Source organism: Oryctolagus cuniculus, chromosome 20 (assembly GCF_964237555.1).
Source record: "Oryctolagus cuniculus chromosome 20, mOryCun1.1, whole genome shotgun sequence".
NCBI lineage: Eukaryota > Metazoa > Chordata > Mammalia > Lagomorpha > Leporidae > Oryctolagus > Oryctolagus cuniculus.
In genome coordinates this window covers 18608437-18635194 of record NC_091451.1, presented here as the reverse complement: position 1 = coordinate 18635194, position 26758 = coordinate 18608437, and the positions used below count along the sequence as shown (strand labels likewise).

General features: G+C 49.6%; 1 protein-coding gene across 7 annotated transcripts in view; it reads right to left on the bottom strand.

The window, feature by feature from the left end:
* Positions 1 to 26758, bottom strand: part of RGS6 (regulator of G protein signaling 6) — a 612852-nt gene that overhangs the window by 34704 nt on the left and 551390 nt on the right. For all 7 annotated transcript variants that reach the window (XM_051826035.2, XM_008272115.4, XM_008272116.4 and 4 more), the window contains exons 13-15: positions 16082 to 16192; positions 12030 to 12155; positions 4078 to 4264 (exon numbers count right to left, since the gene is read on the bottom strand). In XM_051826035.2, the coding sequence (XP_051681995.1) occupies positions 4078 to 4264; positions 12030 to 12155; positions 16082 to 16192 (424 nt within the window). The remainder of the gene's footprint in view (positions 1 to 4077; positions 4265 to 12029; positions 12156 to 16081; positions 16193 to 26758) is intronic.

Sequence of the window (26758 nt, the reverse complement as noted above, 5' to 3'; positions counted from 1 at the left end):
ACAACCTCCTCCAACTGAAGATGAGCTATTTCCAACCCTCTCTTCTGTATGCTATGATTTCAATACTTCTCCCTCCAAAGTCAAGGGTTTGCCCCCACCCCACACATCTTATATTAAAGGTACTAGGAGGATAGGAATTTAATCCAAGTATGGTATTTGAAGGTGGGGTCTTTGAAAGACAACTGGATTAGACTGGGCCATTGAGGTGGAGACCCCTAGGCTTACATTCCCTGTCTCTTGCCATTTGATGCCTTGTGCTACCTCGGGACCTGGTCATCAAGGAGACCGTCACCAGAGGCTGAACCAGTGGAGCCTTCCGATCTTAGACTGCGAACCTCCAGAATTGTGAGACAAGATAGACCACTTTCAGTGATGAAAGGCTGACCTTTACACAGCATCTCTGTATTTCTTGAAGCCTTTCAGTGCTTTTTACCATATATCAGTTAGTACAGGGGTCGTAACCACAGCAAGGGATTCAAACCTGGCTTCCATTTGTATTTTCATGTCTCGGGAGCTAGGAATGTTTCACATTTTTAAGCAATTGAAAACATATTAAAAGAAAAATGATATGTTGTGAAAATTACATGAAACTGAATTTCACTGTCCACAAATAAAGTTTCTGGGGCATGAAGCCAAACGATCTCATTGATGGTATGTACATTTTAACTGCTCTTATTTGGCAGAATTGAATGCTTGAGACACAGACGATATGACCCATAAAACCTCAAATGTATACCATCCCCCTTTTCACAGAACAAGTTTAGTTTTTAACTAACTCCTGGCTTCATGAAAAGGCAGGCCACAGAGCTGTCCTGGCCGTGTACCCACCCTGCAATCCACTGAAGGTTTGCATGCCCCCAAATTCACGGTGTTGAAGCCCTAACCCCTAATGTGATGCTGTTTGGAGGTAGGGCCTCTGGGAAGAAACTGGGTATGGGTGAGGTTGTGAGGGTGGGGTCTTCAGAAGGGATTAGACTCTGACAAGAGGAAGCGAGATCAGTTCTCTCTCTCTCTCTCTCTCTCTCTCTCTCTCTCTCTCTCTCTCGATGTCTCTGTCTCAGGACACAGCACGGAGGCCTGGAAGACAGCCATCCCAGAAACCAGGTCTGCTGCATGCTGACCATGGATTTCCCAGCTGCTGGAATGATGAGAAAGATGCACCTGTGGGCTTTTGTTACAGCTTCAGGGGCCCTAACATGCACCTGTGCGCATACATTGAGGATAAAAATATTACACTTATTGCTGGGTCTAAGATTGCAGATAATTATTTGAATTTTTTTGCCAAGTATGTTAAACATAAAAGTATAAAAAGGAATATGAATGACATTAGGAAAATCCAATTGTAAAAGTGGGCCCTGCCTTTCTGTGAGCCTGGTGCTGTTAGATACCAACAAGCTTCACTTCACCCAGTCCCCACTCCACCCAGGGACAGGGCCCATCTGTCCTACATGTGGAGAATTTAAGTACTCTGGCCAAGGTCACTCTGTTAGTAGGAAGCCCTTTGTATATTTATGGAGGAAACACATGTAAGAAACCATATGGAACACACTGAAAATAGGAACTGGTTTAGGAAGGCTGTTTTATTTGAATTCATGGGAGACCAATCCTAGTAGATAATGAAGAAGAAAGGAATGCTTGTGACATCTTCACGCTCACATCTTATGCCTAGGACACACTCACCTAGTCCACCTTGCAAGACTGCTGTGGCAGTGAGACACAAGGTATTCAGAAATACCTGAAAATGGCAGTGCACAGTGCTAATGAAGGCTGGGCACTTGGGATCTCGTCAAGGCACAGTGTGCTGGCTTCCCAAGTCCTCCCATCTGGTCTTTCTTGAATGTGAAGCAACACGATGTGCAAGGAGAGAACTGACCGAGTACACCCCGGTGCCCCACACCGCACAACCCTTTGCAACCATCGGAGAAGCAGGCAGCAATCGTGCGACGGTACTTCACAGACTTCCATGGAAAATGGAATTAAAAGAGAAGCTTCTTTTGTTTCTTGGTGCTGAAAAATTTTGAAATTGCATACAGGAGGGTTTTCAAAGCATGCACGGAGAATGTGAATTATGAAAACATGAGGCATCGGTTCTAAAACTGTTTTGCACCAAAATTGACCTATCTCTTCACTCCATTTTTCTAGGCACCTTTTTTTAAGGACCTTCCTATTGTTGCCCCAGTGCTGGACCAACAGTTTTGAGAAAAAAAAAACCAAGTGAGTAATCACACTGTCATCTATGGTTGCCTTTGAGAATCAGGACTGTCAGCATACAGAAAGGAGGCACAGATGTTAAGCAGAATAGGTTAAATAAAACCGCATGCAGTTCAGAATTTAAATCACAAGTAGCAGTAGGAACTTATGATGTACTTTTATTACTAACAACAACATGTTTCCTAGTCTGTTCACTGGAAAGACCTTCAAAATGATGAACACGCAAGAATCATGGCCACTGGTAAGTGCCCAGATGTGATCACTAAACAGCATTTCCCACCTGGAAGAATCAGCGATCTCTAGAGAAACAGCTCGTCCCAGGTCCAGGGCAGAGCCTGGGACACTGCAGCTTCCTTGCTATTTGGATGACGTCAAAGACTGTCAGGGTGATGTCGGAAGGAGCCAGCTGGCCAGAGGCGACACCATCCACGCATCAATAAAGATAAGCTAAACAGACTACAACACATCAAATCTGCCCAAGGTCACTAGTTTTCAAGATACTAACAACAGCAACAACAACAAACCAAATTGGCCACCACCGGAAGGTGATAGCAAACCACACATTGTGCTGAAAACTGGCAAATGAAGGAAAGGCAGCAAATGTGTATCTTGGGTTTTGTACATGAACTACACAGCTAGTTAACCAAGCAGTAGTTAGGGAAGCTTTTCTTGATGGACATACGCCAGCTAACAAATGAAGACAGCGTGATTTCACGGAAACATCACCTTTGTGTGACCCCCAGTGAACTAGTGGATTCAAGAATGAACATCAACACCACCAGAATCACTAAAGGAGAAACCGCAAGGCCTTGTGTGCCTTCTGCCAGGAGGGGACTGCCCAATCTCTCAAGTATTTTTGTCCATAAAAATCAAATCTGAATTTGATGCAATACCCCCAGTGAAGCAACCAAGGTATAGGAAATGCAGAGGACAGAAGTGCACGGTAAACAGCACCACAAGGCTGCAATCAGAAAAATCCACCGACTGTGGACATCTTTGCAGGGCCACAGATCCTACTTTTTCATCAAGTAAGTTGCAAGGGCTGAGGTGGGGCGGGGGTGAGAGATAAGGGCAGCCTGTTCAGGCATCTAAACGTCCATCTACCATATGTGTGCACTTAGTGGGATTCTAAATTTAAATAAAGCTTAGAAAAAGGCATTTATGGAAATCAACCTTAATTTTGAGCATTTGATATTAAGAGTACTGGGGGCTGGTGTTGTGGTACAGCAGGTGAAGCCATCGGCAACCCATACGAGCATGGTTCAAGTGCCGGCTGCTCCCTGCTCATCCAGCTCCCTGCTAATATTCCGGGGAAAGCAGCAGAGATGGCCCACGTGCTCCGGCCCTTGTTACCATGTGGGAGACTCAGAAAAAGCTCCTGGCCCAGCCCTGGATATTGTGCTTCCACTCAGAAGCTCTGGGCAAATGACCAGGCAAAGCCACGTGACAAGACCCTGGCTGTATTCTCACACCGTTCTGTGTGCACCGAGTTTCCCGAGTTACAGCAGAAGATGTACAGGAGAGGAACCACCCGAGTTCTTTTTCAGGGAGCCCGCGGGTGAGGGAGAAGTGCCTGAGCGAGCACGCTCAGCACGTCAGGTGGATTCCATGCGCTTCCAACTTACGATGCAGCACTGTAATCGAGGAGCATCTGCAACCGCAAGTGTCTGTTTCTACACAACCCTATCCAGAAAAAGAAATCCTGGGATTTCACTGTGCATCTGCCTGGAAGAGCAAATGGGCTTCTAGATACTACCATGGGGAATTTTAACTAGTCACGATGCCCAGGGCTTGTGTTAAAGGGTGGAGTGGCGAAGTGGACAGAGGAACACCTTACGACACAGCCATTGGAGGAGGTAAGCAAACCTGGGCGTCTTCAAACGTGTATCTCCCTCCGTCCTTGACATTGTGACTGGTGATCTCATAGCTGTGGGAATCCAAGTTGATTGCACTCGGGGCTCCTGGAGCCAGGAACTCTTGCCAGATTTCTTCCACCCTCTTGGCCACGTCTTGCAGGGGTTGTTTCTTGAGGTCTTGGACAGCCAGCCAGAACCTGAAGCAGGTGCAGAGACAGTCAGTGCCAAGCGCTCAGCGTCTGGCCCCGGATGGAGATGGTCCTAGGGCTGATGTCCATAAAACTCATTCCATAACACCCCCCAGCCCACCCTGAGGTCATCTTCTTGGTCACAAAGACCACGGGGACTGCTGAAAATACAGTGTTCCACTATTGCGGAGTGCAGAAAAGAAATGGACATTAAGACCAGTGTGTTTGTAGCCACTGTGGTGAGGTTCTTCTCGCTACACCAAGGTTTGCCACCCTCGGCTCTCATTTCAGGCTGGGTAAATGACCACAATAGGGGCAGTCTTGGGCATCGTGGGACACCCATCAGCAACTTTGGCCTCTATCCAGGAGATGCCAATAGTTATGACAATTAAACACATTTCCAGATATTACCAGATGTCCCTAGGAAGGTAAAATTACCTCTGGATGAGATCCACTGAGCTACACGGACAAAGGGCATCCCTTTGTTAAATCTGCCTGGGATCAATGGGAGGCAACAAAATGAAGCAGCAGAATCCTGAAATCACACACAAAAACGTAGAGCTGGGAGGAGGCAGCCATTCATGTGATTGGCAGGACTAGTGTTCAGCATGGTGCGTGACCTAGGGTAGGCATTCAATGAATGGCTTCCATGTTGAAGGTGAGCTCATCTGGAGGAAGGGGCAGCAGGGCGGGGTGGGGGACGATGCCTAAGGGTCCTCCAGGGAGCTCCTGCTCACCTGCACGTGTGCCTCTCTTCAACCTCAGTGCAGGTGCATCCCTACGGAGCACCTCCGGGGAGCTCTTTCCTGCTGGGAGCCGAGCCTTGGACCACAGCTCCCTGCTCTGCAGGAGTGGTCCCACGGCAGCCTTCCAGGGGGACTCAGGGCTGGGCAGCACTCTCTGCCCTGGGATTGGGACAGGCCAAGTTTCCCTAAGGACCAGTCCACTGGGCGGCTCTCCCCGCCAAGGGACTACCCCATGTGGTCTCAGCAGCGAGCGGGGAGGGACAAAGAAGCAGAACAGGGAGGAAGTGCATTTAGCCTGTCAATGAATTCCAAGCAAAGTAAGATGCACTTGCATTTTTTAAACAAGCATGTTTTTCTGTTGCTTTTCAGAGAAATCAGAGTACAGTGCATGGCCTAAAGGCGCCACTTAGTGGCAGGCTAGGGTAATGCAGCCCCATTTCCATAAGGAGAGAAACCTGGTTGTTTCTTTACAGAAAACCCTCGTGGTTGTGGTTCCCTCCTGGATCCCAGAGCACCGGGTCCAAGGCGGGGAAGGAGAGGCTTCACTGATCAGATCCGAGGAAGCTCAGTTCTGCCCTCGTTCTGCCCCTGAGCGCCTCCCTCCTCACCTGTAACCTGGGCTACCTTCCCATCCAGACTCAGAAACAATTTCAGCCCCACTGCGGGGTTGGGGTGGGGGGTGGGGAGGGGTCGGCACAGCTGCAGGATCAGTACTGGCCCCCTGGGCTCTTGCTAATGCCACCTGTTGTCACCCGCCCCTAACCCCAGCCCTTTCTCTGGCTGCCAGGGGAGAGGGAACAGCAGTGTCTCCTTCGCCGGAGTCCAGTGGGTAGGGGAAGAAAGAATCTAGAATCACTCAGATGAGCTGTCACTCCGGCACCTCCACCTCCCAGACCCACCCCAAGTCCTCAGGTCTCTGTGAGATGAGGAAGTGACCGGGATGTGGCAGCTGACGAGCATCCCCTGGTGACGCACATGCCAGCCAAGCTTTCTCTGGCTGGAAGAAGGTGCCTGATGGGCAGGGGAGACCAGCTCGAATAAAGGAAGCTGGTGTTGATATTTCAAAGGGCTGGAGGGAGTGCTGGGTGGCAAGTCACCAAGACTAAGTCAGTGGGTCTTCCTCAGGCACACGTCAGGGCTGCCAGGGAGCCAGCTCTCTCTTGGGTGTCCCTCTGGCCTGGATCCCTGGCTTGCAGCCACTCCTGGGGCAGCAACCTTTCTAGCCTGCCAGACCCCCCGGCCGGGTGGCTTCTATGCCCTTCTGTCATCTCTGTCCCCTGCCCTCATTCTGCCCTGGGGTTGGGTTGGGGAAGGAGAAGGAGCAACTGAGCTCCTCTGGGAAGAACTGGGACGACGTGGGGGAGCCCGTGGTCACGGAAGCCCCAGAGTGCCTTTTGTAGAATTATTTTGGGGTCACGGGAATGCATGCCCCTCAGCTGCAGGGGGTTCAGAGGAGCTGCAGAGGCCAATTTCAGTGTCACGCGGGATGGACTTTCGCATAGAAATTAAAAGATTCCCTTTGCCAGGCAAGCCCCAGAATTAAAATCAAAGTACAAGGAGAAACAATACGTAGGTTAGAGGAGGTGGAAGGGAGCGGTGGGGGTGGCAGTGCCTGGGCAGTTTTCTCTCCCCAGCCCTCTGTCTGCCTTGAAAGTGACCTGCCTTGTCCTTCTCCAGTGACAGCAAAAACACCGGCACACCACGGGATGAGTTGACCATCCCCGGCTTTGAAGCACCTTTGTGTTCCCTTGAAATTCAGGCTGGGCCCTGGCGCAGAGCCGAGGCTGAGGTGGCTGTCCCCTCCCCCGCCACGCCCAGAGCCACGAAGGCTCCGCTCCCGCACATCCAGTGCCAACGCGAGGCCCTGGGAGACTCCCGGAGCTTCTGCTCTTATCAGGAGCCTGCAGGTCCCGCTAGTCCCCGAGAATGCCGGCAGGGAGGGAGGTGCCAGCAGCAGCAAGGCCCTGGTGACAGCAGGCCACGAGGACTGGCTGGTATCAGGGAGACCACCTGTCTCACCTTGCCCCTGGAAGCTGCCAATCTGCAGAGCAGCAGGAGGCGGCGGGCATTTGATGCACGTTAACGGCTTTGAGATAAGCAAAGGCAGGGCAGGGGGAGAGGCAGCCTGGGCTCAGGCTCCTCTGGGGCTGGGATGAGGCCGAGGTGCATGGGTGGGACTGGAGGGTGGCCCAGGGGCTGCCCCCCGGGGGTGGGCTCCTCTCCCGTGGCTGCTGATGGGAAGTTGGGCTTCTCCGCTCCCAGCCAGCTGGCATCAGAGCCCTTGACCCTTCTCCATCTCGCGGGGAGTCTGGCAGCCCTCCCGGGCCCCAGCTTAGCTTACCTAGCTTTTCACAAACTAGATTTCCGTGGCTTAGAAAATGCTCTTTTGGGTTGGTTCCCAGAGAAAAGCAAACTCCTGGGCAGAACACAGTGTGTCTGCGCCCTCTGCTGGTCAAGCAGAGACTGCAGAACAATGGAATTAAACTTGACTCCCTAACCGCTTGGGCTGAAATTCTCAGGCACCTGTCAGGTCCCCTGGCCGCCTGTGTTCCCAGCCACTGTGGGCTTGGTTAGTGCGGGGTGCCGCTGGGCTGAGGGCACTTCCCGAGGGTTCCTGGGGCGCGGGGCTGCTGCGGGAGGCAGGGGCTCTGGAGGCAGACTTGACAGGGTCTCCTGTGCTCTCTTTTAATTGCTTCTCTCCTCAGCTGACACCGTGCGGAACCACGATCATCAATCTGCAGGTTAGGAGAACAACTCCACTCTCTCAGGAGACATCACAGCTCATAAAAAATGTACAGGGGATGCGTCTGGCTGTGGCTTTTGATTTTTTTAACCCATGCCCTGCTGTGTGGCAGAGGGTGTCAACCAGGGAGGGCAAAGACTTGGGCAGGGGAAGTGCAGGTGTCGGGGGTAGGGAAAGTGCACCCCTCTGGGACAACGCAGGGTGAAGGACTCGGCACGACTGCGAGGCTCCCAGCTTCTGGCAAAGCCGCCGGCACTCAGAAGGCACCCATCTGACAGCTGTCTCCCTGGGCCCACACAGCCTGTGTGGCAGGGAGTGGCAGCACGCTGGCTGTGCCCCCTGCTAGGATGTGGCTGTTTCTTTTGGTGTCCCACACAGGTACAGGTGTTGAAGGCTTGGTGCTCAATGTTTTACGTTTGTGGATAATAGGTTAAGAGTGAGGATGTAGCCCCAGGTGGGGGGTGTCACTCCTTCTCCCCAGAACTGGTCAAGAGCCCAGGCTACTGGCACTGCAGCACAGAAGGGGAAAAGACTAACAAGAGCTCTGCTGGACACACTGAAAAATGGTGCCCCTTACGCCCCCCTGGTAGATGGGGCTGCTTAGCTCAGAACAGTTTTGCATAGCACACAGGGGGAGGTATTTGGGTCACTGGTTCTGTGCCCTTGGAAGGGGAGTCCTCACGAGGGGGTTGGATATCTAAGATGAGTTTGGCCAAAGCTCTCTCTGCTTCCTGGCTGGCCTTGTGGTCCTTTCGCTCTCCACGGTCTGGCATTTGCTGTCACTGTCCTCGCTAGATGCCCAACCCGCAGGGCTACTGGATCTTAGACTGTGAACCTCCAAAATCATTAGCCAAAATAAGCCTCCGTCCTTCTTACACTTCTCTCAGGCACTTGTTAGAGTGAAAGCTGCCCCACACAGCCTGCGGGCCCTCGACATGACACTCCTCCCTCATCTCATAGACTCACCAGAAGAAAATGATCAGAGGACGACTCATTACAGTGTACGTCATAGAACTCTCCCCCTCTCCCTAGGAAGAGCCCACATGACATTCTGCAGCCCTGGTATAAATTTGATCCCTTGGCTCCTTACCTGGAACTCTGTGTGCTATGCAAAACTGTTCTGAGCTAAGCAGCCCCATCTACCAGGGAGGTGTAAGGGGCACCACTTGTCAGTGTGTCCAGCAGAGCTCTTGTTAGTCTTTTCCCCTTCTGTGCTACAGTGCCAGTAGCCTGGGCTCCTGACCAGTTCCAGGGAGAAGGAGTGACCCCGGCATGGCCAGCAGGATCTCCAGCTGTGCCATATTACACAACTCCTAGGGGCTGCCATGTACACAGCCCACAGTGGAGGTGCATCTGTGTGGCCACCTGGACAAGGGGGGTAAAATGCAGTGAGTTCTGAATCCTCAGGGATGAAGGGAAGAAAAACCAAAGGGAAGAGGAGGAGAGGAAGAAACTACAGTGCACTGGGTGACTGGAGAGTCCTAACGTATAGGATTTCACACTGAGTCCCCGCCATGGACCCAACCACGCTGAGTATTATAAACTTGGAAGTGGGGGCATCCGGGCAGGGTTGAGAAGCCTCAGGCCACACTTCTTCTCTCTGTCCTATTTTCTTTTTCCTCTTTTCTGTCGTCGGTTGGAAGGGAGCCTCTTGAAGTTGGGGTTTGTGCGTGTACACTGGGGCTGGCACACTCCCTACATGCTCATGCAACATTTTTCCACTTGGCATTAAATGGAGCCCTCCTGGCACGGGGTAAGGAGCTGGCAGAGGCACAGGAGGTAATGGAGGAGGAAGCACTGAACACCTGCCAGGGACACACTCCTGGGCTCTCAGGGGGATGTGTATCTGGGGAGACCAATCTCAACTGGTATGTGTTCTGGCCACACTCAGGGCTTCCTGGAGTGACTACCCCAGAATGGGCAGGGTGGCAGGTGAGCCAGGAGATGCTCCTGGGGTCCTCACACTGACCAGGACCCTAGGTCGTTCTCCAAACTTCCTCTAGCAGTGCAGGTGGCAAAGGGTCCTAAGGCCACTTGCAGACTGAGAAGCAGGCAAGTAAAGGGGTCTCACGCTATTTGGAAAGTCAAGGTGGGCAGAGGTGAGAAGGGGCAATGGGGAGGACCCCCAGGTGTGGCTCTCGGAGACTGTGGTAGTCAGAGTTTCCTTAACTCCAACTAAAATCCCAGAGCGCAGCTTCTTGGGAAGGCAAAGGTTTATTCTGGCTTACAATTTGGAGGTTCATCATTCAGGATTAGGCAGTGCCACTAATCTGGTGTCTGGGGGAGGCTGGCCATGGAGGAACTTGTGCTAAGAACTGATCACTAGGTGATCCAGGAAGCAGAGACCAAAGCTGGGCCATACCTGACTTCAGTGACCATCAACCTCCTTGTGAGAACTGCCTTCTGGGGGTAAAGCCCCTGGTGACCTAAACCCTCCCACAGCTCATCTCCTAGCTGCCATGATTAGATCAAGTCCCCACCCGAATCCATCCACAGTTAACACCAGACCTTGAGGTTTCAACACCCGCATGACTTTGGAGAGCCAACTCCCACTCAACCCATAGCAGACTGTGCTGAGCGTACAAAGTGGGGCTGAGCTGGCTACACATGAGGCTGCCTGGGTGCATGAGCTGCCCACAGAGGGGTCTGCATCCCATGTGGCACCTGTTTCCGGGCACAGTCGAGGAGGCTGGTCTGAGTACACTCCCATGGAGCCTAAGACGAGTCCAGCCTCCTGTTACAAGTACTTCATTAGGAATGGAAGAGATGCTCTTAGAACAATTAGAACAATGCCCGAACACAAGGAAGGAACTCTCCTACTGGTAGCCTGAAAGATTCCCCAGCCTTCTTGCTTGTGCCTAGGAAGGCACTGAACGCAGGGTGAGCCGGCATCACATGTCTTCCCAGGTTTCTTGGTAGGGACTGTCGCTTTGCCACCCTTGGCTCAGTCCCCCAGCTTACAATGTTCTCCTTGCTCCTAGCAGCCTGTGTATTCTTCAGAGCCGCGTTTACGATCTGCCTTCTTGGGGTGGGACAATGCTTCTTCCCTCATTTAACCACTTCTGAAATAGTTCTGAGAGGTTGCACTCATATATAGATATTTCATGACTGAGCTGTCCTGTGCTGTTTCTTCAAGATCCTACAGAGTGGCTGGAGGACAAGAGCGTGCAGCCTGACTCTCTGGCGTCCCTCAGAGGACCCTCGGCCGGGGCTCGATACAGCATCGCTGTGTCCCAGACATCACTTGGTGGATGCATTGGACTTGGATGGTCTCTAACTTCGAATAAATACCACGGATTCTACAAGTCAACATTGGTGGGGGCAGCCCCTTGCCTGTAGCTCATCATACACACTCTGACTTTTTCAAGGAAAAAAAATCTGAAATATTAATAAGACCCATTTTGAAGAGAACAGCCTCAGAAGATGAGACTTAGCTGTGTATTTGAAAGAGAACAGTGCAAAGAAAAAAACAAGAAGCGTGCTCCACCTTACCCAGCGGGGAGCCATCAGCTTGCTACAAGCACTAAGAGGCTTGGGTAAGCCAAGAGTTCCATGGGTCTCTCTCATTCTTCATCTAACGCAACGGCAGGCTGAATAATGACCAAGAGCCCTGTCCCTTGTCACGTGTCCTCTTCCCTTCCTCTCACCTTGGGCCCCGCATTTTGAATTTTTTTCTATTAAACAGCAACTATCGAAACATTTTGCTCATAAAGTATTAGTTATAGTCCAACAGACACCAAATCACTGACTGCAGAGGATCAAGGCATGCAGTTCATAAAATTTCCTGAGCAAGGAAAAGCCATCTTTGATTCACAGGTGCATCACGCCTCTGGTTACCAGTGATACTTATTTGGGATGTTCAGAACTCTGAAATGAGCCTAGGGCCCCTCTTTCCTGGCTGGCCCTTCAGATTGTAGGGCCCCTGATCAGGACGTTTGGAGGGGAGCACCTCTGATCCATTTCTCCCATCTGAGGTTCCAAGGAGCTTTACTTAACTAGTGGTGCTGTCAAACCCTTGGCTGTTATCCAAGATGTGTTTCCAGTTAGTTGAGCAAATGCCATCCATGCTTAAAGAACTAAAAGATGCTGGTGTTGGGAGGTGCCAGGATGGTGCTAACAAAGTTGCATGCTTTAATTTGTTCTTTTGCATTTCAACCTTTGCCAGATTGGTGGCAAATTGACTTTGAACCCTAACAATATTTGCCTGAGAAAGGGAGGTGCAGAGATGGATTATGCAAATTTCGTCACGCATCCTACACACAGCTCAAGCCTCTGAGAGACTTACCTGAGGTTTTCTGAGCTGAATTCAGACTCCAGAAATCGGAGGAACTGGTCCCGCCCGACCTGGTCCTTCAGGACCTCATCGAAAGAGAAGCCCCATCTTTTCACTCGCTGCTGGCTGGGCTCTTTGCTTTGGGGAGAAGAAGAGAAGGATTGAAAAATGATCGATTCCAGGCAAAGGCCTGTATCATACTCTTTGATAACTCGAGTTCATTTTGTCTCACGCACTAAAGGGAAATGTCTCATGTTTAACGGACAGATTCTATACAATCTGCATAAATTCCAAATGTGAGCTTTGGGATAGCAATAGTAGCCAACAGTAAGAGCTTTCTTTAGTGGAGGGACGTGGGGGCAGGTTAAGCGGCTGCTTGGCCAAACTCAAGCAAGCAATCCGAAGAACTCACCACCTCCCTCCTCCTCTCAATTCCATCTATTATGCAGGAATTACTTCCTGATGACATTTTATCAACAATTCTGTATCGTCACTTGGGATTTTAAGGACTTGTGCCATTGTCTCTCTCTGAGCTGAGGACACACACCAAACCTTATACAGCTTTGCAGTCACCATCACACAAGAGTTCAGCACTGAAAGGAAACTGACTTCAAACAAATGTACCTAATGATGTGATGGATGTGTCCCTATCCTCACTGCACTTCCTAAAAGACACTGGCTGGGTGTTTTGTGGCATGGTGGGATAAGCCACCACCTGCGACACTGGCACCCCATATGGGTACTGGTTTGAGTCTTGGCTGCTCCACTTCTGATGCAGCTCCCTGCTAATGCACCTGGGAAAGCAGCAGAAGAGGCCCAAGTACTTGGACCCCTGCACCCACATGAGAGACCAGGATTAAACTCCTGGCTCCTGGCCTCAGCCTGGCCCAGTTCTAGCCATGCAGCCAACTGGGGAGTGAACCAGTGGACGAAAGATCCTCCCCCCTACCCCTTTCTTTCTCTCTGTATTTCTCCAAATCTCCCTTTCAAATAAGTAAATAAATCTTAAAAAAAATAAAGAAAAAGGAAAAAAAAAGGCACTAGCTGGGAGCCTTTTTCTAACTTTCATTTGTCCTCTGTATCCACAGATTCTCATCAAATTCCTGCCACCCACTGGGCAGCCCAGACAGACACATAGCAAAGCCAGGTGGCTCTCCAAGGGAGTCCTTCAATTCCAGCTGAGGACGGAAGACGTCTCCCCAGATGACAGTAGGAAAGTCCAGTTCAGAGAACAGCCCATGTATAAAAACACGCATTTCTGCAGGGCCAGCACAGTGTCAGGAGTTTTCCGTGCAGTGCTCCACTTGAACCTTAGTGCCAGCCAGGCAGGTGGGTATCTGTGTTCAGAGTTCAAAAGAGGCCAATTGTCTAGGACCACACAGCCATGAGTGGCAGTCTACCTATTTATATTTTTTACCCTACTACTTTGCCTTCTATAAGAGTTTGTGGAAAATGGAATTAACATCTAAGTTAATTTAGTGCAAAAAAAATTTGAAATCTGAGCATATGAGGGGTCCTCAAAAAGTTCATGGAATGTGTATATTACAAAAAAAAAAAAAAAACTATGTAAGGATTTCAAAGTGTGTTTGCATCCAAATAAACTTAGATACTAATTCCCTTTGCCCACTAACTTGTTGAAGCACCCTGAGCCAAATAATTGTGTGAAAAGATTCTTAAGTACATTAACAAAGAAATTAGAAGCAAAATGAGATTTTTTTTTAACCAAGGAGTTTTACAGAGGAAAAACATTGATGATATTTGTGTTGGTACAGATGTGGAGAAACAGGCACCTTAAGCTACGGGAAATCTGAGCACAGGAACTAGCATTAAAATATGCATACAATTCCTAGCAATTCTACTTCTGGAAAATTTATCCTAAAGAAACAACTGGACTCGCATATAAGAATGTTCCTTGAATTGTTATTAATACTTGCCAAAAAAATGGACATACTCTAAATATTTATGACCTGGGGGTTGGCTGAATCACTTTTATTTACTGCAGCTGTTAAAAAGGATAGGGTAGATCTATATGTGTTTACACAGAATGACTGACATTATATAATGTTAATTTAAAAAACTGGACAATGTCTACATAATGAACCCACTTATGTTAAAGAATAGGATATTATATTGGCACAAAAATCCAAATGGACAGACACTAAATCCGAGGTTCCCAAACTTTCTGAGTCCATGGCATCCTTGCTGTCTGAGTCTTTCTTGGTGTCCCTGGACCAAAAGAAGCATCTAGCAGTTTCACTTATCAAAGGACAAGACCAACCAACTTAATATGGATTTATGCCTTAAAAACTTGGTAGCTGTTGGAAATAAGACATAAACTGAAAAATATTTCATTTCATTCGTAAGTGACCACAGTGTACAACTGCTGGGCACTGTACATCTTCTCAGGCTTAACGACCAGACGGGACTTCACCGCTCTCACCACGCTGGTGCTGACACAGTCCTTGCTTTGTATCAGATTTGCAAAGACGCGACATCATCCAAAGGGATGTGATGTGCTCAGATGTTGAAACCGAAGGACCGTCATCCAGTAGCGTACGCTGCATCTGTCGCACGTCACCCCATCCCTGTCTCCCTCAGCAATTGAGAACGACCTTGAGCGACCTCAGGAGTTCCCTGCAGCACTGCAGGGTTCCCTGGTGCATGTGGGAAGCGGGCATCAGACGATACACACAGGTTTGCCCTGGAAGCTGTGGGGAGCAACCGGGAGCAACTCGGACTAGACTGTTACTGGAATTAAGACTTATTCTATGCATCTGCTCTCCCACAATATGGCGCTGGGAGAGGAGGAAACAGCTTCTACACAGCTGCCTCCAGTTCAACCAATAAACAGCAGGACCTGCTCCTGATTGGAGGAGAGCAGCGTACTCGGCGTGTGGGTAGCAGAGTTGGGATTGGTGGAAGAGGACTATAAAGGAGGAGAGAGACAACATGCACCAGGAACATCTAAGGGGAACATCTGAGGGAACACCTGAGCAGCCCCCGAGAGAGCCGGCAGGCGGTGTGCCGCTCCCCCGCGGAAGTGGGGAAAGTGGCAGGGGGAACCGCCCTTCCATGGAGGTGGAAGGGTCGGTAGCCAACCCGGGAAGAGCCAGCAGCAAACCCGGGGAGGGCCGAGCAGACGAAAGAACAGCGCAGGGTCCTGTGTCGTTCCTCCACGAAGAGGGGGAGCGACAGAAGCTGAGACTGTGTTGGGGGAAGAGGCCTTTCCTCTATGCACAGCTTCAACTGTACAGAATAACAACTACGACTGCAGTGACTTTCTAGGAAGTTTTCCCATTGCAGAGCAAGGAGCGAAAGTGCTGGAGAGAGTGAGAGAAATAAAGAAAAGAGAAACGAGATGAAAAGTTACTCAGCGGAGAGGCAGAGGGCACGGGGCTCCACCACATTGGGTACGTTTCTGTGTGCGCCTTCTAGAATCCCGAGAGGGGGCCAGGACCCCCTGGGCTTCAGTTGCCCGGATATTAAATCAGCACACCAGCTTCCCTCGCAGGGACGGAGCCGCAGAACGACGGAATTGCTGCCGCCAGTGGCTCCATGAGAGCGGAGTGATGAAAGTGATGAAAGTCGCGGCTCTGGAACCTTCCACCTGGGTTCTGATCCTGGCCACATCCTGGCTGTACGACCTTGGGCAAGTTAACTAGTTTCCTTACCTGTTCCGTGTTGAGGATAATGACATTGCAGAGTCGATGGAAGACACTCCCTGGGCAACGGGCCAGCACACACTGAGCGCCAGCTACTGCTTCTGCTGTCTGCTCTTACTTTCTAATGGGAAAACCCCAGACTGGGCCACTGGGTTCCGCCCTTCCAGCAGTGAGACCTAGGGCTCGGCCAGCAACTGTCCTAGTTATGATGATGCCAAAAGGGACAGAGAGAGAGGTCAGAGGGGAGCCACACAAAGCTAGGAGAGGCACAGCCATGAGGAAGCAGAACTCGGTCTGGAGGTTTCCTAAAGCATTTCTGTCCTCATGATAAAAGGGAGCAAGTGGCAGACAGAAGCAAGGTGATCCCGTGGACGGTTTTCTGCATTTCTGCCCTGGGCTTACCTCATCTCCACGTCCCATAAAGTGATGTCATCACTGACCCAGGGGTTGGCCGGCTCGGCGGGTGTCACGAAGGGGTCGTATTCCGCATACTGTTCCGTGTAGGCGATCAGGCTGCAGGAGGGAAGCAGAGTAAAGAATGGCTCCGATCTCCTAGAAAAACGTTTATTCTGTCTTAGGCAAACATGGCAGCCATCTTCACAGAATTCTAAACTAAAGGCAAAAAGTCATCTCCACTCCTGCGACTGGCAGATCATGCTGTTTTCTCACGTGTCCTTGTTCCCTACTCATGAGCAAAGTGCCACTCTGGCACTGTGACGTCGAGTCCTCACACGTGTGACGCCTGCTTTCCCACTTTGCCTGAACCTCACTGCCTCTCTCCTTGCTAGTGCTAGCTTTACCGACGCACTGGTCCACACCTGCTTGTGCACCACTTTCCCACAGTGAAGGTGGATCTCAACACATGGGCAGCAGGTGGAAGACATCCTTCTGCCACTCCGGGATCCCCAGCTGGATGACTTTTTATTATAAAGACTTTTTTTTAAAAAAAGATTTATTTATTTGAGAGGTAGAGTTACAGACACAGAGAAGGAGAGACAGAAAGGTCTTCTATCTGTTGGTTCACTCCCCAAATGGCTACAATGGCCAGAGCTGGGCTGATTTAAAACCAGGAGCCAGAAACTTCTTCCAGGTCTCCCATGCAGGTGCAGGGGCTCAAGCTCTTGGGCTATCTTCTACTGCTTTCCCAGACCATAACAAAGAGCTGGTTCAGAAAAGGAGCAGCTGGGACTTGAACTGGTGTCCATATGGGATGTCGGCGCTACAGGCAGAGGCTTATCCTACTATGCCACAGTGTCAGCTCCTATAAAGACTTTTAAACCCTGGCAGATCACAAGGACTTACCTAAGCTTCTTTCTCCCTCCTTCCCTCCTTCCCTCCTTCCCTCCTTCCCTCCTTCCCTCCTTCCCTCCTTCCCTCCTTCCCTCCTTCCCTCCTTCCCTCCTTCCCTTCTTTCTTTCTTTCTTTCTTTCTTTCTTTCTTTCTTTCTTTCTTTCTTTCTTTCTTTCTCTTCCTTTCTTCCTTTCTTCCTTTCTTCCTTTCTTTCTTTCTTTCTTTCTTTCTTTCTTTCTTTCTTTCTTTCTTTCTTTCTTTCTTTCTTTCTTTCTTTTTAAAACAGGCCACTTGTTCTTTTTTTTTTTAAATATTTATTTATTTATTTGAAAGTCAGAGTTACACAGTGAGAGGAGAGGCAGTGGGAGAGAGAGGTCTTCCATCCGCTGGTTCACTCCCCAGTTGGCTGCAACGTCTGGAGCTTCGCCAATCTGAAGCTAGGGACCAGGAGCTTCTTCCAGGTCTCCCACATGGGTACAGGGGCCCAAGGACTTGGGCCATCTTCTACTGCTTTCTCAGGCCATAGCAGAGAGCTAAATTGGAAGTGGAGCATCTGGGTCTCGAACTGGCACCCACATGGGATGTGGGCACTAAAGGTGGCAGCTTTATCTGCTACACCACAGCGCTGGCCCCTAAGCATTTTTCTAAAATCAACTTAGTTGTTCCAGTTATAATTATAATCTAATGTATAAGCAGCAAACTCACAATGTTAAACTAAGCCATTAATATAATACTTAAAACTTTCACTTTAAAATGTTTTAAAATTGACTTTTGTAAAATGTGAGAGGCAGAGATAGAAAGATAGTTAAACAGAGAAAGAGCCAGAGAGACAGAGAGCTCCCATCCGCTAGTTCACTCCCGAGGCCCACAGTGGCCTGGATTGATCTGGAGCTGAAGCTGGGAGCCAGGAACTCAGTGTAGGTGTCCCCTGTGGGTGACACAGACGCAATTACTTGAGTCATCACTGCTGCCTCCCAAGAAGCTGGGGGAAGCTGGAGTCAGGAGCCGGAGGCAGGACTTGAATCCAGGTACTCTGATATGAGAAACAGGAGTTTAACTGCCAGGCCTCACAACGGCCCCTCTAAATTTTATTTCTATGAACATATATGGGGATAGCTAAAATAGTACTCGTAAAATAGTGCTAAGGGCTTAGAAGTGCAAGAGAGGAAAACGCAATGATGTGGTTTTTTTCTTCTACCTCTCCTTAGTCATCCGCTCTCCATGTCCTGTTCTTCTCCAGCAGTTATCTGAATCAGTCTAAATTGTATGCTTACAGCTGCTCTTGATTTGTTAATTTTAGGCAAATATTTATCTGCCTAATAATCCCCCAGTCCCTTTCCCTTCGCTTGCAATGCTCCTCCAGATTTATACAGCAATTTTTGTTAAAGCGGTGGCCGGTGTTCACACCATTAATCCAGATAAAAATCATCTGATCCTCAAATAAGTATCACCCTCCCATTTTCAAGTGTTGCAACAAACCTGTAAAACATACAGCAAATGGTTTTTCAGAGCTTAAGCACATCAGATAATCTATCAGTTCTGCCCCTGCTTCCGGCAGCTTCTCTCCCTCAGTCTTGAGCCCCTTGCTCTACTCTGGACCGCCTGCTCTGTGAACCTGATGCAGAATCGTCATCCTGGGACTTACTTCACTTCTGTGTTGGAGCTCTTGTTTCCTTAATTCATGTATGATTCTTGTTTTTACTCCCTGGTTGTGTTGAAGCACATCCTATAGTAGTTTTCTAACAAAGGGTGCAGGAGAGTTAAATATTTTGAGTTCTTTCAGTTCTAAAAAAATGCTTTTATTCCCATACTTGAGTGATAGTGCTTTTTGGCAACCCCAGTAACATTACTGAGAAGTCAGGGTCCATTTGATTTTTGTTCTTTTGTTCACTTTCTCTACTCTTTGTCAGCATAGAATCTTTGTTGCTGAAGTGCTGTGAAACTTTACCATAGCCCTTACTACTTGTTTTTACTGTGCTATATACAATATATAAAAATATTTCCAATAATTCATATTATTTCTTTGCTAATTTCTTTCTTCTAAAATGATTTTATTTATCTGAAAGGCAGAGTTACAAGGAGAGAGGGAGAGACAGAGAGAGAGGTCTTCCATCTGCTGGTTCACTCCCTAAATGGCCACAACGGCTGGCCAAATAAACGAACCTGGTACTCCATGCAGGTCCTCAACATGGGTTCAGGGGCCCAAGGACTTGGACCATCTTCTACTGCTTCTCAGGCACATCAGCAGGGAACTGGATCCAAAGTGGAGCAGCCTGCACTGGAACCATTTGGTCAGGGCTAGGCTGGCCGAAAGCCAGGAGCCAAGAACTCCAGCTTGGTCTCCCAGCTGGGAGCACGGCTGGGACACAGTCACTAGAGCCTTCACTGCCGTCACCCAGGGTACACATCGCAGCCAGGTGTTGAACACAGGGACTCTGATGTGTGACATAGGCATCATTTAAAAATCAGTTTGAGAGAGGGGAAGAGGGAACATGCTCCCACCAGCTGGTTCACTCTCCAAATGCCTGCAAGAGCTGGGGCTGAGAAATCAATCCAATCTCCCATGTAGGTGGCAGGGATCCAAGTACTTGAGCCATCATCTACTGCCTCCTGGGGCGCACGCTAGTAGGAACCTGGAATTGGGAGCAGAGCTGAGACTCCACTGTAGGCACTCTGACGTGGGATGCAGGCGTCTTAACTGCTGCCTTAGGCACTGTGCCAGATGTTCTCAAATGTTCTGCTCCCTACCCCCACCCTCCATAACCTTCTCTATGAGGCTCAAGTGCTAAATGTTTTATGCTTTGTGAGCCAGATGGTGTCGGGTCTATTGTTGTAGCATGGAAGCAGCCTCTGACAACTTGTAAATGAGTGTGTGTGATTGTGTTTCAATAAAACTTTATTCATAAAAGCAGAGAATGGGAGGTTGGCACTGTGGCATAGTAGGCTAAGCCTTGTCTGTGGTGCTGGCATCCCATATGAGCACCGCTTCTAGTCCTGGCTGCTCCTTTTCCAGTCCAGCTCTGTGCTGTGGCCTGGGAAGGCAGTGGAGGATGGCCCAAGTGCTTGGGCCCTGCACCCGCATGGGAGACCTGGAGGAGGCTCCTGGCTTCGGATGGGCCCAGTCATCTGGGAAGTAAACCAGTGGTTGGAAGACCTTTCTAACTCTACTGCTCAAAAAATAAATAAATAAAATTGGAGAATCTGGCGCAGTAGTTAAGACTACTTGGGATGCCTGCATCCCGTATCTGAGTGCGTAGGCGTGAGGCCTAGCTCCAGTTCCAGCTTTCTGTTACAGTGCACCCTGGGAGGCAGCAGGTGACAGCTCAAGTACTTGGATCCCTGTCCTCTACATAGGATCCAGACAGAATTCCCAGCTCCTGGCTTTGTGGGTATTGGGGAGTGAACCAGAAGCTGGAGATCTCTGTCTCTGTCTTTCTGCCTTTCATGTAATTAAACTAAAAAACAGAACCTTGAAAACGAAACAAAACAGAACATAGGAGTGGGTGTGGCTCCCAGGCTGCAGGTGGACAGCCATTGGCCTGTGGGTTTCCTCAGCTGGCTCCTGGGGTCCCAGAGCAGGATGGGGGACACCCGGGAAGCAGGCAAGCCACGCCGAGGCTGAGAGTATTCTGAAAAGCAGGCTTTGCGGAGTTTCTGCAGGTCCACAGCCATTCAGTCAGACCCTGCCTCCCAGCACGCCTCTGCACCGCTTCCATTCCACAGCGTTGTGGGAAACTGTGATGAAATCCACCTGCAAGGCTTTGCTCTTGGCTTGGCCTCTTCCACCAGCAGAGCGTCAGCCGCGACCCTCGGGATGGCTCAGGAAAGGCGGTCGGGCTTCCTGCCCCGCAGCTCAGCAGGCAGAGCGCCCACGAAGGCTCCTGCGTCCAGATGGCCCCTGCCGACGCCGGCCGAGCCTGAGCCCCCGGCTGAACGCGGGGTGCCTTCAAGGATCGCACCGGCTGCTTCCTGTCGGGGTGGAGGTGAGCGGAGAAGGATTTGTTTTTTCCAGTGGGGCAGGGGTCTGGGGGTCCAACGTCGCCAGAGGCGGCTTTAGCCTGGCCCTCTGCTGTCAGCCCCGTGCCTCGCTCTTGCCCTGCACAGTCCCTGGTAGGGACAGATCTCTGTGGGGTAAACTGGCCACTTGGCTACAAAACCGTGCTTCCATCCCAACAGGTGGGCTGTGATGTTCTTTGTCCCCATCCACTTTCTTTTTAAATTACATTTTGAAACACTTCAGGTAGATAGAAAGTTCTAAAAGTTGTAGGGAATCACCCTTGTGCTCACTGCTCAATTAAAAATTTCAAACATTGCACACAGAGACACAGGCACCTCTGGTAACTAACGGTCCCCAACTCTATAATCTTTTAGGCTTGAAAAAAATCGGTTGACACTCTTAATGTGAACTTGTTCACTTGTGAGTCTGAACTGGTTTGAGTCTTTTCGATGCTTTTGGGGAAAGAGAGGAGATAGTCCTAGGTCCACATTTGTTATAATCGATCATCTCTGTTTTGTTAGATACAGCCTTCTCATATTTTCTCTCTATATATACACATATATATTTACATATTTATATATACTTATGTATATATTTATATATATATTCTCTCTCTCTCTCTCTCTCTCTCTCTATATATATATATATATATATGGAGCCGTAGTAGAACATCTCTGTTCTTAAGGGATTCTCCTCTCTGGGTTATTTATTTAGAATTCAAATCCATAAGTGTACCTGTTTGGCCAAAAGTATGAGCACCTTTATGGCTATTGATCCACAATAAAATTTCTCCCTAAGCATTGCCAGCCAGATGCCACCAATTTCCTCCCCGATTTCTAAGTCAGAGGCACCATTCCTAAGACTACACTGCCAAGGGCGAGTAGGGTCCACAACCTTAATGTTGAAAATGGAAAGAAATCAGTGCGAGGCTCCGTCTTGCTGCCCCTCAAGGTGGGGCCCAGGACCCGGCGGCACAGGCATCCCCAGAGAGCTTGTTGGAAATGCAGAGTCTTGGGCCCCACCCCAGATCCCCTGGGTCAGAATCTGTGTTTCAGTAAGTTTTCCCCAGTGATCTCCATGCAAGTTAGAGCTCAAGAAGAACCACAGCTTTTCCTTCCATTTTCTGTAGGGCGTAGGATGCAGCGATGCTTCACTCACCAAATTTAAATGAGGGAGCCTGGATCAGTGTGGTTTAAAGACAGATGCAGATTTCCTGATACCTCCACACCTCTCAGCTATGCACCACCCACCAGCATCGGGACTTCCATGAGGTTCTTGGATGTGTGGCACTGGCTCACTTGTCTTCACTCTCATGCCCTTCCTGCAGCAGGTGGCAAAAATCTACCAGTTGCTGCCCGGGGGCACTGTGTGGTCAGTGAGTCACTAGCAGACACTGGTCAGCCCCCACTGAGGCCTGACCACAGGAGGATGTTTGTACTGCGTTAATGGCAGAGCAAGTTTCCAACTACATTGACCAGGCTTGGGTTAAGTGGGGCATTCATACAAAACCTTCCCAACATAGCTTGCTACTTCGGGTCTACTTTTGATAAACTTGGAAAGGAATGAAAAACAGTAGTACCCTCTTGTCTGCAGGGGATACATTTCAAGAAACCAGCGGATATCTGAAACCATAAATAGTGCAGAATTCTATATACTGAAAAAGAAATAGAATTTTTCTTTCCAAGGAGGGTGCCTTACAATGTTCATGGAAAATGGAACTAAAAGATATGGCTCTTTTGCTGCAAAACATTTTTAAAACCCAAGCCTTACTCATACACATTTATGATAAAGTTTGTAAATTAGGTATAGGAAGAGATTAACAATGACAGCTCATAATAAAACAGAATGATCTTAACAATAAACTGTCACAAAAGCTATGTAGAACTTATTACCTGTTTATTTCTGGAAATTTCCACTATTTTTGGACTGCAATGGACCATGGGTAACTCATAGTGCAGAAAGAAAAGCTGTAGATAGGGGGTTTACTGGAAGGAGAAGATTTATTCCAACCACTTGACAGCAATCTAAAAAAAGTTGTAGAGGTCACCCTCCCCGCTCAGTGAAAAGAGACTCAGAATTTCATTACAAACGGCATAGCTGGGATCAAGAAAGTATGACAGCTGAGTTGGAAGAAGAAAAGATGCTGGCCATCATGGGTTGAGTGAGGTCTTGGAAGGAATCCCAAGAGCTCAGAACACAGATATGGAATTTGGTTTACAGAATGGGAGGGAGAGAGATGCAGAGACACCAACACTATTGGTGTTGGGAAAAGGGACAGTGAGGTGTGGCCTGCAGCTCAGGGAAACTGTTATTCAACAGAAAACAAGGCATTGAATTAAGAGCATTATGGGATAGGGACCGCTCCCACTTGGAAAATGCAGGTGTCCCTAGAAACTATGGGACATGGGGTCCAGGACCCCTGAAGATATCAAGATCCACAGAGGGGCCAGCGCTGTGGTGTAGCAGGTAAAGCTGCTGCCTGCAGTGCCGGCATCCCATATGGGTGCCTATTCAAATCCTGGCTGCTCCACTTCCAATCCAGCTCTCTGCTATGGCCTGGGAAAGCAGTAGAAGATGAACCAAGCCCTTGGACCCCTGCACCCACATGGGAGACCTGGAAGAAGCTCCTGGCTCCTGGCTTTGGATTGGCTCAGCTCTGGCTGTTGCAGCCATTTGGGGAGTGAACCAGCAGATGGAAGACTTTCTCTCTCTCTCTAAAAAAAAAAAAAAGATCCGCAGATGCTCAAGTCCCTCATATAAAACAGTGTAGGGCTTGTGTATAACCTATGGCACCCTTCTATAGATTTCCATTAGCTCTAGATTACTCCTCATACCCAACACCATGTAAATGTTATGCAGCTAGTGGTTACACTATTATTCAGGAGAGAATGGCAAGGAAAAAGTGTAGATATTCAGTATAGGCGCATTTTTTTCTAGTGTTTGAGATGCAGAGTCGGCCTTGGGTTTGTGGATGTAGAACCTGCAGATGGGGAGGGTACCTGTAAGCTAACAACTGCTCAAGCACTCAGGGCAAAACCCGACTCTCTAAATGAGAAGCATGCCTAGATCCTGAGTGTGCTGGGCTGGGGGTGAAAAGGAGAGTATGTCTGTGGGTCTGCAGTCCCCACGTTGCGTGTGCAGCCCCTAAACCAGGATGCTCAGCAGAGACGCAGAGGGAGACAGTGAGGCAGCACCGCCGAGGCAAAGGAAGCAAGCCTGGACCCCACGGACTAATGAATTCATTACTGTGTATTTTGTTTCCCTTTGCAGAATGGGAGAGTGGAGAGAGGAGAAACTAAAGAGAAAATGTTTCCATTCAGTACAGAGCCTTGGGAAGAGGGAAGAAACTGGAGGGCGAGTTCAGGCTTCAGTGGAGTATCTGCCAGGGCAGGTTTCTTTTTTCTTTTTTAAAATTATTTATTTGACAGGTAGAGTTACAGACAGTGAGAGAGAGACAGAGAGAAAGGTCTTCCTTCGGTTGGTTCACCCCCTAAATGGCTGCAACGGCCGGCGCTGCGCCGATCTGAAGCCAGGATCCAGGTGCTTCCTCCTGGCCTCCCATGCAAGTGCAGGGCCCAAGCACCTGGGCCATCCTCCACTGCACTCCTGGGCCACAGCAGAGAGCTGGCCTGGAGGAGGGGCAACCGGGACTAGAATCCGACACCCCAACCGGGACTAGAGCCCGGCGCCCATATGGGATGCCGGCACCGCAGGCGGAGGATCAACCAAGTGAGCCACAGCGCAGGCCAGCCAGGGCAGGTTTCACGACCCTCTCCCCACTGCATGCTACAGATTCCAGATCTGGGCGAGGAAGGGGTCACCCTGGCCATGGTGTGTCCTCTGGTCTTTTTCTCTGTCACCTGTGATGGGCTGGGTGAAGGGAGAAGCAAGGACCTGGGGCTTCTGGAATCACAGAAAAGCAAAGTTACAACAACTCCTTTGGCCCTGCTTTTCCCTCCCCTGGAGCTAACATTAGACATTAAGTTCACGGATTTCTATCACCACAGCAGGTTTTTAACAGAGCCTCTGGTAGCCAGTCCCTTGCTGTCTTATCTCATTTCATTAATTACACTTCATGATCACCGAGGGTCAGGAGGCAGAGGAGGAACCAGCAGCCAATTTCAGGCAGCAGTGGCAATCTGAGATGGGCGCGCCAGATGATGTTTAAAAAAAAATCAATTCGTCAGTCAGCTGTGACGCGCAAGTGACTCCTAGTAATAGGGTGAGGATAAGCCGGGGACGGACGCAGATACCAAATGAAACAACTTGATTCTGCCGGGTGCGGGCAGCATGGGGGGACGCCCTGCTCAGTGCCACCATGGACAGGGAGCCGCCTCTGGGGAGACACAGCAGGACACAGAGGCTCCAGACAATTTGGAACTGAAACCGTACAGATCTGTGCACTCCCAGAGTTGGCTTCTCAAGTGCTGGAGGGCTGGAGTGAATAAGAAAGGGACTCCCTGGGGGACTTGCGCAAAAAGAAGTAAGATGTCCTTCATCCAGCAGCTTCAACTACCAGGAGAACGTAGCTCAGTGGTCCAAAGGGGCTGGGAGCAGAGCCTGTGGTTCAGTGTCTGTTATTCGGAAGTGCATGGCAGGTGGAGGAGACTCCTCACTCTTCCCGTAAGCTCAGGGCTAATGAACTTGGCTTTTTGGTCCTCTGCTTTGGCAGATCAGTTTCCAAAGTGGCGTCTATTTTCCCTCCCTCGCCTTTGAATCCAGTCTGGGCTTGAGACGTGCTTTACCTAATAAAATGCAGCATAGGTGATGGAGTGTCAGCTCCAAGCCTCAGGAGGTTTGGGATGCTCCTGTGCTCGCTTTCTGTCTCGGTCTCTCTTTCTCAACCCCACTATCGCCATGTGAACAGGTCAAACCAGCCTGCTGTCCGTGGGGCCACATGAAGCAGAGTTCCACTGTCCTGGCTAAGGCCACCCTGAATCTGCAGCCACCAAACACGAGAAGGAGGGCCGCTGAGGTCAGCAGGGCTGCCCGCCCTGTCCACAGCTGCACATGGACACTGGCTGAGCCCAGTGGGGCCGACTGGCACAGAGATACATGGGCCGTGGACAGACATTTGTAGTGCTAAGCCGCTCAGTTTTGGGGTGGCTTGTTATTCCGCAATAGCTACCTGATACACCTGGTCTGCTGCAGATTGGAAATGCGGGTTGGTTAGGACAGAGGAAGAGCTACTAGCGATAAGCATGTTGATGGGAACAAGAGATGCCACTGAGCAGTCAATAAAAACATACAAACAGTGACTGGAAGAGCCTAGTAGCCTTGGGTCATTGAGGGTTGGGAAGCAATTTGTGGTGTCTTGGAAGACCCTAAGGGCCGGTAAAGCTGCTGCCTGTGATGCCGGCACTCCTAATGGGCGCCAGTTCAAGTCCTGGCTGCTCCACATCTGATCCAGCTCCCTGCTAATGGCCTGGGACAAGCAGCAGAAGATGACCCGAGTGCTTGGGCCTCTGCTACTCATGTATGAGACCCAGATGAAGCTCCTGGCTTTGGCCTGGCCCGGTGCTGGCCGTTGTGGCCATTTAGGGAGTAAATCAGTAGATAGAAGATCTCTCTCTCTCTCTCTCCCCCTGTTTCTCCTTCTTTCTCTGTAACTCCCTCTTGCAAAACAAATACATAAATCTTTTTTTTTTAAAAGAAAACCCTGATCATGGATAGACTTGGAAACATAGTATGGACAATCTCCAAAAGGTTCATGAAAAATGAATATTAGGAAAAATTCACACGTGGATTTAAAAAAATTACTTCACTTCCAAAAATAATCTTTCAATTCATTT